The sequence below is a fragment of the Ursus arctos genome, unplaced genomic scaffold (assembly GCF_023065955.2).
Source record: "Ursus arctos isolate Adak ecotype North America unplaced genomic scaffold, UrsArc2.0 scaffold_9, whole genome shotgun sequence".
Taxonomy (NCBI): Eukaryota; Metazoa; Chordata; class Mammalia; order Carnivora; family Ursidae; genus Ursus; species Ursus arctos.
Genome location: NW_026623111.1, coordinates 33918809 through 33931124, shown reverse-complemented (window position 1 = coordinate 33931124; position 12316 = coordinate 33918809). Strand labels below are relative to the sequence as shown.

The following is a 12316-nucleotide window of genomic DNA, read 5'->3' as shown; positions in this document are numbered from 1 at the left end:
GTTTGAGAAGTGATCTAAAACCTAGGTATCACAAGCAGGGAGCAGGTCTGTTCCCTGCTCTCCTCCCTCTACTGCAAGAACTACTTTAGCTCTCAGTGAACCCTTGGTTTTCCCAGGCCACTGAGTCACAACACTATACCTTATAAGGTGTTAATGGTTTGTTTTCCTCTTCAGTTTAAGGACTACAAGCCTTGCTTTTGTCTTAACAATGAGTAAAGATGTGGGAAAGCAGTACGATCAATTTGGGATTTTTAAATGCTAACCAGTAAACTCTTCCACTGTAATGTAGACAAATATCCCAATTTTATGAAGTATCTAGTCTAATTGGAGAACAAACATTAACACACAAAAGGAGATTAAAGAACATTTAAATGGTAGCCTGGGCAGCACATTCTAAATGCTCCAGTAACCTGATACTTCTTGATCTTGGGTGCTGTCAGAGGACTATCCCAACACATTAAGGGCCAATTTACACCCATACTTGCTGGGTTGTTGTTTTTTGTTTGTTTGTTTTTAATTTCCCAATTTGCCCTTTTTTGAGGGAGGGGATGTGTGATTCCAAGGTCCCTGGAAATTTGTCAATTTCAAATCATCCAGATTTCAGCTAAAATGTCTTGGGAATCAGAGCTTCCCTACCTGGGTAACCAACATACATACCATAGACTAGAAGACCCCCTCCAACCTTCCCCAACTGTTCCTGCCCCAGTAGACCACCGTGGGCTGCCTCTGAAATATTTTTTTATTGTAATTCCCACCGAGGACACAATTCTCTCCTTTTCCCCAATAAAATGTTATTTTGGGGTTCAGAGAAAAGTAAGGAGAGGAAAGAACAAAAAGACTTTCACACAAAGGTTTTTCTTTTCTTGATTACGTATTGAAACTTATTTGTAGGTTTATTTGGCTACTAAGAGAGAGGGCACTTTGATGATATAATGGGAGTGGTTATCAGTGTAACTTGGTCAAGTTACTTAGTTGGAGTCCTATTGTTTGCTAAAAGCTCTGTGACAAGCCTATCACTTGAATCACTTCTAAAAAGTTTCTGGCCTTACTGTATCTTTGTCTTTAGGCCATGCCCACAAAAATGCTGCCAGGTGGCAAAACCAGGAAAAGATTAAGCTTTTTTAAAATTTATTTATTTAAAATACAGTATCGTTTTACTATATTTACTTATGCACAATCAGGTTTTGCAGACAGAGGATTGAGTGTAAGCTCTTCCTGTCACTGTGATCTTAGGCAGATAAATTAGAGCGAAGATTCATTTCTTTCTCCATAAACTGTGAATTATAACTAACACCTATTTCATAAGGTCATCATGTGGAGTACTGATCATATGTATGAAAATTGGTTTTTCCGGTTGCATCGAGGTTTCCTTAAACAGTAAAAATCGCACTGGGTAAATTCCTCCTATTTATTTTTATGTCATGGACAGAGAATATGAGAAGTTGAGATGTCGTTTAAGTGGGAAAAATGGGTGAATTTATTAAGATAAGTCATGTAGTTGATAAAAAGCAAAGATACAGTGTTCATAACGTAAAGGGCTGCTCCATCCTTGGCCTTACTCCTAAATAATTTTATGCCATTTTGTGTAGATAAGTGGTTCTTGTTTGCCAGTAACCATTTTTTATTGTATTTGCTTAAGTACAGTGGGTTGTATATTTGTAACTATCTTTCAATGCAGATAATTAACCAATTCCCAGTTTTCTTTCAGGTAAATGTTGGAGATATAGTTATAATAAAAGGCAAAGAGTATATACCTGCTGACACTGTACTTCTCTCATCAAGGTAGAGATACCTACTGATGCTCAAACAGTGTAGAGGATGGTTTCTCTACCCTGCATTGACCTTGTGATTTCTCCAAGGAAATAAGGAATAAACGAAGAATTTTAAACCTCTCTAATGATTTTGAATTAAACATTAAAAAAATCGATTGGACTTAACGGGCTCTTTCATGCTTGCCATGTAGAATAAGCAATAGGTCCTATACTGTGTAATTCAAAAGTTATAATTACAGTTAGGAGTCTACTCTCTCTGGATATGTCCAAATCCTTTTCTGCGGACCACTAACTCCTAAGATTTCCTGTCATTTCTTTTAAATAATACATGAATTGGGTTCTGTTGATTTTATCTTGCAATCCTCGTTCATGATAAATTTCTTTATGATGCATTCGTATATCCCTCCAAAGTTCCTTGATTTTCATGGTGCATTAGTACAAGAAAATGGATAAATGATTTCTTTTTTGTCGTCATACCTTTTGAAATGCCATACTCTTCCAACAACAACAACAAAAAATTATTTTGCTCTTTAAGTTCTTTCTACAACTGAATTTTAGATAATTTTTGTTTTATTCATCTTTAAGATTGTCATGAGTTAGTATTCAGAACATATGGCACTGTTACCCTTTAAAGAATGTGACTTTCAAATGGTTTGGGGTTTAAAAACTGTAACACTAGTCCTAATATAAATTAAGAAAAATGTTTTTTTAATATCTTAGAGGTTGTTTATCATCATTTCCTTGGACAGTTTTATTTGTAAAATCCACATGTAAATATGGACAGTGCCCTTTTTTCAAAATCTGTTTAATCAGGTCATTATTTAAAGTGACTGGATTTATAACAAGTTAGTGAAGCTTAACTGAGCAAATAAGAGTTATCTAAAACTGATGTAGGGATGCCTGGGTGGCTCAGTTGTTAAGCGTCTGCCTTCGGCTCAGGTCATGATCCCAGAGTCCTGGGATCAAGCCCCGCATCGGGCTCCCTGCTCAGCAGGAAGCCTGCTTCTCCCTCTCCCACTCCCCCTGCTTGTGTTCCCTCTCTCGCTGTGTCTCTCTCTGTCAAATAAATAAATGCTTTTAAAAAAAAATAATAATAAAAATAAAAAATAACACTGAAGTAGAGGTGCTGCTCCACACGTGGCTGTGTGAGAATGAGCTTAACGGTGAACTTCATGTCATTATCTCACATCAATACTAGAGAAAGCTTTGCTCAGGAGAAGACAGAAAACCAGGGTTCTTCTTATCCTAGTTTCATGATTTTGAACAAAATAGTTAATCTTTCAGGCCTTGATTTCACATCTTTTAACATGAGGAAGATGGAGTAAATGATCGAGCTCTAATATTTCCTGATTCTCCTTTTTATTTAAATTCAGTTATCTTTCAAATAGGAATGACTAGCCGATAGAACAATGTGCACTTGGTGGTACTAAGTAAACGGTTGATAAGTGTAGTAGATGACTGACCATCTAAATGTCATGTGACAGAATTCAAAATGATAGTAAAGCGCTCCAGCAATTTAAGAAAGGAATGCTGTTTTCCTGATTAAACCTATCACAGACAGAACGTATCATAGAGAGGATCATGTATGTGAACCATAATGGTATTTATTTTTTGTATGCTCAGAAGTATGAAGATAGTTGACTACATTGCCCTGACTTTATACTTAATTCTGAAGTGAAAGTTTAAAAAAGATTTTTCATCTACCTCTATCCAGCCCCAAAAACTCCCAGAAAACTTGATGCTTAAATTTCTCGAAGTTTAGAGCATTTTTACAGCACTTATTTTCTCAACATTAAAAACACTCACTGGTGGCTTATAGGTATTGTAGTGTAGCTGTAGATACAGTAGATCGAAATAGTGTCTATATCTTTTTTTTTTTTTTTGAGATTTTAGTTTTAAGTAATCTCTACATCCAACGTGGGGCTCGAACTCACAACCCCAAGATCAAGAGTCACACGTTCTACCTATTGAGCTGGCCAGGTGCCCCAGTAGTTTCTATAACTTAATATAACATCCACAGAGATTAACTTGCTCCAAAGATTATCTGAGTCATTGCATTTAGTTAGTAGGATTCAAAGTAAAGTATAAAGCCTCTACAGTTACATATTTCTGTCCCGGTGGCAAAATACCACCTTTTAGGGTTTGTTTGTTTTTTTTCCTCAAAAGGTTTTGCATTACTCTTGTGAACCTACATTAGCCTTAAAAAATAGGTAGAAGTTTTGTGATGCCTGGGTGGCTCAGTCGGTCAATCATCCAAGATCTCAGTTTAGGTCTTGATCTCAGGGTTGAGAGTTTGAGCTCCATGTTGGGTTCCACACTGGGCATGGAGCCTACTTAACCAAAAAACCCAAAGAAATAGGTCATCATTTAAGAGAAAGTGGAATCTTGACTTTGTCTTATTTTTTGCCATTTAACTTTAGCTAATGACTAGGTCAAGATTGAGACGCTTAATCCCTAATCTAATACGTTCATTATGCCACACTGTCTACTATCAAAGTAAGGACATGGTGATTCTCACCTGCAGGTGAGCACCATTTAACAGTAAGCATAAGCAACAGTTTATAGTATTTTAATTTCCAAATATTTTTCAATTAATCACTAATAGTGCTCCCTCTTTGAGGTGGTTTGAAATTAAAGTATGAACATTATTGAAAGTTAGTGTGTTTCATTGATTTTCACTTTGACAAGAAGAAGCTGAGATTTTAGTACATAACAAACAAATACATGTATATGAGTTTAGAAAGTATAAAACAGAGTAAAATAACTCAAGCTGTTAATTCAAGTCCACACAGGTTGCTGGCATGTCTGTTATATCCTCTGAAAAACTTTCCCTGGATTCAAAGGCTTACCCTTCTGAGACAATGCATCACCAAGAGTAGTTAATTATTGAACAGCTCAAAATACTGCAATTATGCCTTCTAACATCCTAAGATCTATATCTTTATAGCTTTGCATTAAATTTAATGATATGTATGCAATTAACTTTGAAAATGTTTTGGAATCAGAAAATATCTATTACTTTTTTTTTAGTGTGTGGGTAGGGGCAGGGAGGACTAGTATGGTATACTTGGTTTCTCAAAAGCCTAAAACGTGTTTTCCACAATTCTTTCCTTCTGGGGTAGAAGTAGGCATACAAGAGATGGCATGAGAATAAGGAATTGGAGAAAGGAAAATCTATATTAAAAAAAAAAAAAGCTCTCTATATAAAATTATGTTTTTATTTGATAAGAGAGTCTTGGCAAATGAACTTTAAAACAATCAAAAGTTTCTACATTAAAAATTAAATATTGGGCTTAAAAGTAAGTAATCCTTGAATATGTCATGTTTTCTTGTGCCTTTAGACCTGATCAAAATAAATTTTGAAAAAATTGGCATTAGACATTTTTATTAACATGTATTATTTTCTATAATAATTTCAAACCTTCTGTCTCTTTTGTCCATTTGTTTGGTTTTTCTTTTTTCTGTTTTTCATTTTTTTTCTGTTTTAATTATTTTAAACTGGGACCTGTAGGTGGCAGTAGGGGAAATAGTGAAAGTGACCAATGGGGAACATCTCCCAGCAGATCTCATCAGCCTGTCCTCAAGGTTAGAACCGCTGAGTCGTACAGGATGTGTGTATGTGGATCCTCACCCTACAACAGAGAACAATTACACCCAGAGATGGTTGACTTCAATGTCTCTTCCTTTAAAACAAAAATTTTTATACTTCTTGGAGATAGACATTTCACTAATACCTTAAAGGCCTTTTATGAATACAGTTTGTCCCTCAAGGGGGCAGATTGAGCTCCTGTTGTTACCAATAGGAGTCTATGAGGCATGACTGTAAAGGTAGACTTTAATTTCCTATACATCATGAACATATATTTGTATTTAACAACGTGCCTAAATACTAAGGCTGAATATAATACGTCTCCAGGATACTGTTTTGAACAGTGTGAAGCTTTTCATGAAATGAGGTTATTGAGAAATTTTGTCTTATTCTTATGATTGAAATTTTCTATAAGTTCTATGGAATCCCTTCCGCAATGATGACTGTAATCTGGGCTTATCTAGGGTTTACGGAGGACCCCCTGCACAGAGCTGGATGTTGTCCATTTTGTACCGCATGCTTCGGGATCCATTTTTATCCCACTTGTAACTAGTAACAAAGTGCATGTGACTGTGGTAAAAGTTCGGCTGTCTACTAGTGTCTGTATTGTGATATGCATCTTGTTTCATTTTTCCACTTACTAATCAAAAAGCCTGCTTTGCCTCTCTGACTGTAGTTTGCGTTTTGGATGTCACCATAATTTGCTGAAATATTTATCTAGCATGAGTCCTTATGTAAAACCTCTTGCTGCTTTTTCATAGCACTATTAAGAACTGCTTCAGTAACAGCTGTCTTAAGGGATTAAGAATGTTCTGAATGTGGATGCATTTTATTTGCCCCACTTCAAATAGAAGTCAGCCATTTGACTTTTTAACTGCCTAGCCGTTTAAAGTCTCCGTTTAAAGGATCAGCCTTTATGGGAGGGGGCGGAAAAAGTCCATAGAGTAAATTGAAGAACTTGCAAAGTTACTTTAAAATGAATCTGTAAAATATTTGATCAATGACCATATGTTTCAGCAACTTTCACAAATCTGCAGGTCACAAAACTAAGCTACATGCCCATTTCTGAAACTTGGAATTAGTCTGTTTTGCACATGTACAAATTGAAAGTTGATTAGAAGATTCCAGGTGTTTGGAACTGACAGAATGTTTCCTTTCTAACTCTGAAGACATATGCTTATCTGAGATCACATTTATAGTTACTTATATGACATTAATTGGGTTTGTTGTATAACTAAGTGTTCATGAGATTGATATCACTTCAGAACACTTTTCCTGATACTCGAGGATCCAATTATACAAGTAGATGGCAAACTCACCTGTCTGTAATTGCTGGGCACGTTAAAGTCAGTTTGTGAAGGGGAAGGACATAAACAGTCCAGGGTGTGCCACCTGTGACAGAACTGAAGCAGACCCCTGCCACCAGCCCCTGCTTGCCAGACTTCCCAAAAACACCCTGGTGGGGCCTCATGAAGTGGATCTTCTAGGTTCAGCTCAAGGAGTAAGATGGCCAAGTTGGCTGGCTTTAGTTTCAGGGTTTTCTCCCACGAGAATCTCTGAAATGACCTTAAGAAATAGAACAGGAACAGAAAGAAAAAAACAGAAGGAGAAGAGTGTCTATCTACTTTCATCGTAAAATCTGCCTATACGGTTTTTTAAAGTAGCCTTAAAATGTAAATATTGTGATTCATGCGATCCTATTCATCTCTTCTTAAAAGGTAGTAAATGCAAGTTTGCGGAAGCAGCAATCTGGAGCTCTCTAATCAAACACTTTCCTGAACCAATTTATACATGGGCTGCAAGCATGAAATCTCACTTGATATTTCTGAGCTGAAGATAAATCTGGACACAAACTACTTTACATTTCAGATAGAGTCTGTGTTGTGTCTGTCTGGATGGGCAATTTAAGTATCCTATGACAGATCTAATCATTTACATGATCTTGAAGATCAGTACTGATTGTCGTCAGGAAATGGCTTTTTGGTCGTTCTAGCTGAAAAGCTGATCTATGGATCAGTCATGCATGGGTTCTGCCTCCCAGCATTTAGCAGTTAGAATGAAAATCATCAAGAAACTAGACCAGCTAGAGCTTTGTTTAGAACAAAAGGCTTCAGTGAGTCTGAGCATTGAAATAAGTTATTATTATGCTTTCCTCCCCCCACTAAATCTTTTTGCTTTTCAATTTTAAACAACAGTGAGCCCCAGGCCATGTGCTATATTGAGACGTCCAACTTAGATGGTGAAACAAACCTGAAAATTAGGCAGGTAAGATCTAATTCAGGTTTATATAATGTTTGCTGATTTATTACATGGAATCAAGAGCTTTATTTCTGTCATTGTCTTGAACTGATGTAATTCTAATTGCAAATACTTTCTCATTGAGCCTCTATGAGGATACCTCAAATATAATGGAAGACTCAGATTTACTTGCCTGATTAACTATGGTCCATCATCTAGATACTATTTGTAATATTTTTAGTATTTGATGTAATAGCCAACACTGATAATAATACTAGTAGTTCTAAGTGCTTTGACAGGGGTTCACTTGTTTATTTTCCCTATTCCCCTGGACAAAATCATGGTTTGGCTTTGCCGTATTGAAAAGACAGAGTTTCCATTGTTTGTTCTAAAAGTCTCACTAATCTCAGGGAATAGTTTTAGATTTCTATATTTGCTTCCCATACCATTCCTGATAGAAAGCAGCAGTCATTTAAAGGGACTTTTAAAAAATGTACTCTCTTGGGTTCTAGGTGAATGATGGCAATGACATTGGGAAGGTTGGGATGTGGGAGAAATAGGTCATCATAGCATCCAAACTCAGACTGCCCCGGGAAGCAAGGGTCTGTCCACTTCCTGCTAATGGAATCCAGTTGGCCAGAGGGAAGAACTATTTCTGAGTTTTCCTTCTCTGTGAACTAAAAGAACAGAAACGTACTGACTCTTCTTTGGACATAGATTCTATTTATTTTTCATTCCCTTTTTTGAGATTCAGCAGACAGACTGTATAGTGCTAAATATTAATTTTATTTTTGGAAGCAAACAGTTCTTTGAGGACTTCAAAATATCTTTTCAGACAAGTTATAGTCTCAAATATGTTTTCGAACTTTCACAAAAGCTGCCCTACTCTTGTGTTCAAGCAGAGAGGAAGGTATCCCCTTAATTATGATTTGGCAAAGAGTGTTGTATAAGGGGGGAGACTTGCTTATAAAACTGTGGAATCTCTTAGATCTTAAGGCCTAGATGAATTCAGAATCCCCCCTCCCTCCCACATGCAACTCATTTAATTTTTTGCTTATTTAAAATTTTCTAAACAGGGCTTACCAGCAACATCAGATATAAAAGACATTGACAGTTTGATGAGAATTTCTGGCAGAATCGAGTGTGAAAGTCCAAACAGACATCTGTATGATTTTGTTGGAAACATAAGGCTTGATGGACATAGGTATGTAAAATTGGTCTTCATAAAAGCACAGAACTCACTGTGTCTCAAGCATATTGCCCTGTTTTCCAAGCCTGGCTTTTCCAAGCCTGGGTGTTTTCCAAGCCTGGGTGCATATTCTTTTCTCATGCTCTAAGTTTGAATGCTCAAAACCTCTTTCTTAAGGATTTGTATGTTACTTTCCACCAAGAGTCTTTTTGCAGAAATGTTAGCTCTTAACAGTATGCGTATGGTACCGCTGATGTTTGCAGGGACATGCCAGGCTTCTGGCGCATTGTTTTGTGGCTTATTCTTTGGCCAGAATACTTATTTATAGGCCTATCTGCAGTCTCCATGGCTTGGGTCCTTACCTGTGATCTATAGGTGCCTCAAGGAGTTTAGACTCTACTCCCAAGGAGTTCATTGTACTGGATAATTTCTTGTCTTCTTTTCTGTATCATTTCATATGCTCTTTTCTAGGCCGTGTTATCATCTGTAGTTATCTTTGCCATTATCTGATTCCTGCTCTTCTTCCCTTCCCACTTCTCTTTCCTGACTCTTCCCTCATTGATTCAACCAGTATTAAGCACCTAGTAGTCTAAGCTAGTTACAAGTGTTAAGGAGACCGCAATGAACAAAAGAGATAAATATACCTGCCCTTGTGAGCTTACTTTCTTGCAATAAGGGAAGGGCAAACAAATAAGAAAATGATAAATAAGAAAACTTTATACTGTAGAGAGTGACAAACGCTTTGGAAAAAAAATAGCACAAGACAAGGCAGATTGGGAGTCCTTGGGAGGGAATCACTTTGGGTTAGGATTGTTACAATAAGCCTCTTTCAGCAGGTAACATTTGAGCCAGGTGAGTAGCAAGTGAGGAAGTTAGCCATTCATATATCTGAAGGGAGAGGATTCCAGACGGAAGGAATAGTCAGTGCAAATTATTAGTTATAGTACTATATCTTCTTAAAGTGGGAAAGCATCTGGAGTAGTTACAGACTTTCAGGGAGGCCAGTGTGGTTGGAGTGGAGTCACCAAGAAAGAGTAGTGAAAGAAAGACCATGCAAGGCTTTGAAGGCGATTGTAGGGTGCTAATCTGAGTGAAATGGGGATCCGTTAGAGACTTTGCAGTGGGGGGGGGGTATCAGCAGTTCAGTTTTGGACTTAATAAGTTTGTGTCAGGGAGGCAGATGAATATGTAAGCCTGAAGCTTGAGATAGAGACCTGTGTCATGACATAAACGTGGGAATAGTTGGTGTAGATAATTAAAGCCATGGAAATGCAAGAACTCACTGAGGGCGAAAGGGTATGCGTGGAAAGGTGGGGGATCCCAAGGACTGTCCTAAGACTCTGCAACATTAAGGCTGAGAGAAGAGGAGGGACCAGCAAAAGAAAGCAAAGTCAGGTTGGTAAGAAGAAGCTGAGATATAGTGAGGAAACGCTACCAAGGCAGTGGGAGTGACTAAAGTGGGTCAGATGTTGCTGCTGGTCAAGTGCAGGGAGACTGAGAATTAATCCAACTGAGGTTGGATTTATCAAGTAGAAATCCTTGAGCTTGGTTAGAACAGGTGGAGCCTGATGAAGTGAGTCTGAGAGAGTGGAAGGGGTTGAAAATACCAGGTTTAGACAGATTTTCCGAGGAGCTCTGTTGCAAAAGGGACCAGAAATGGAGCAGAACCTGGCGGGGAGGGGGGGGGTCTTTCCGATCTCCCTCCCTTCTCTTCTCCCCTGTCTCCTTTACGTTACAGTATACCTTACCTACCGTACCTAGATGTCGTGGCCAGCTAAATGCCCTAGTTCATTCCACCAGCCTGAGAGATTGTCCGTGCTTTCATTATTTTGTAATTGCATTATTATATAGTATTTGAATTCTAAAGGACATTTGAAATATACCCTAAACTGTCATCCTCATTCAGATCCACCAAAAGCTTTCCTGTAATTTGTGAAGTAATTATATATTGTTCTAAAATTTGCACAGAGTGACCTCACAGAATGAACATATGGTTATAGACTAATAATAGAGTTGGCCATTTATATAAGTAATGTTTCTGTAGTCTGACGTTCCTAACTGGCCAGCTTCCATTTCTCATCAGTTTCCCATCAAAATCAATGCCAAGCAAATCCACGCAGTGGAAGAGAAACTTTGTATGATCGTGCCAAGATTTAGGGTACAGATAGAATTTATATAATATGCTTTAAAATATATGAAGTGGAAACAGATACCTTTGTATTTGTAGCACATTTGACTTTTACAGTGATTACCCAGCACTCTTGGAGCCTCTTTGTTTGGAATGAGTGTTCTTTGATTCCATTATTAAGGATGAGAGTCATTGTCTAATGCCAGAATTTTTGGAATTCCAACTCTGATGAAATCTAATAACTAACTCTTGTTGAGTCCTTGTAATTGAAAAGTAGTATTTTTTTTTTTTTTTTTTTTTTGCTTTTGGAGAGTTTGTACCTAATTCCAATCAATTCACACCACAAATGCTGAGGTGACAGTTGTCATATTAGACCCCATTTTATACGTGAGGAACCGATGGCATCTATGTATCCCAGAGCATAGTCTAGCAGCTTCCCAAGAACTTCTAGGAAATGTGCTTTAAGCCTAAGGTCCCCTCCCAACTCTGAAGTACACGCCGAATCTTGAGATATACACAAGAGGGGTTCCCTTCCAGATGGATCTGAAAGGCATGCTGTTGTGCAGAAAGAATGAGAATTGTAGACGCTGTATTCTTTTTCTAGATTGGCGTACACTGTTTCCTAAAGGCTTATTTAAGTAGAGGGCTTTAGGTACTGTTATTACCCACCCATCTGGATTGATTTCACCTGAGCCCCAGTGACCTTTGTGTAGTTCCTGAAAGAAGGTCAAGGGCCCAAGCCCATATTAGCTTTAGACACCTACCAGACCATAAAAAGCCCACCAGAAATGGAAGACTCAACCTCACTTTGCCTTTACTGGCCAAGAAGTTGTAACAAGTTCTGTGTTCTCTGGAAACTTTTCTTAGGAGAAGATTTCCTTCCTTTTCCAGAAGATTTTTTTTAATGTATTTTTCTTTATATCTGACATTTCTTTCCTGCTTTTTTTTTATACTAAAATGAAGACATAGGGGCGCCTGGGTGGCACAGCAGTTAAGCGTCTGCCTTCTGCTCAGGGCGTGATCCCGGCGTTATGGGATCGAGCCCCACATCAGGCTCCTCTGCTATGAGCCTGCTTCTTCCTCTCCCACTCCCCCTGCTTGTGTTCCCTCTCTCGCTGGCTGTCTCTATCTCTGTCAAATAAATAAATAAAATCTTTTAAAAAATAAATTAATTAAATAAAATGAAGACATAGTGATGGGAAACATTGAGCCATTTCACCTTGTGTAGTACATTTCCATCAAGAATCCCACTACATCTGTGAGAGCTTGTACCTTTCTGATATCTCTGTGTGAGGTTGTGTCAACCAACAACCTACCATTGTGGGTAGTTTTACCAAGAACCCATGAAAGACCCAACATGGCCTTTATTCATGAAAAAATGTGGTTTAAATTATATGGAA

The 12316-nt window shown here is 37.8% G+C and overlaps 1 protein-coding gene across 5 annotated transcripts in view; it reads left to right on the top strand.

Moving 5' to 3' along the window:
- Positions 1-12316, top strand: part of ATP8A1 (ATPase phospholipid transporting 8A1) — a 224981-nt gene that overhangs the window by 64405 nt on the left and 148260 nt on the right. For 2 of the 5 annotated variants that reach the window (XM_026508812.4, XM_044387701.3), the window contains exons 7-9: positions 1709-1782; positions 7557-7626; positions 8676-8803. In XM_026508812.4, coding sequence (XP_026364597.1) covers positions 1709-1782; positions 7557-7626; positions 8676-8803 — 272 coding nt within the window. Of the gene's footprint in view, positions 1-1708; positions 1783-5283; positions 5358-7556; positions 7627-8675; positions 8804-12316 lie in introns of all 5 variants that reach the window. The other 3 variants (XM_044387702.3, XM_044387703.3, XM_044387700.2) reach the window with 2 other exon arrangements.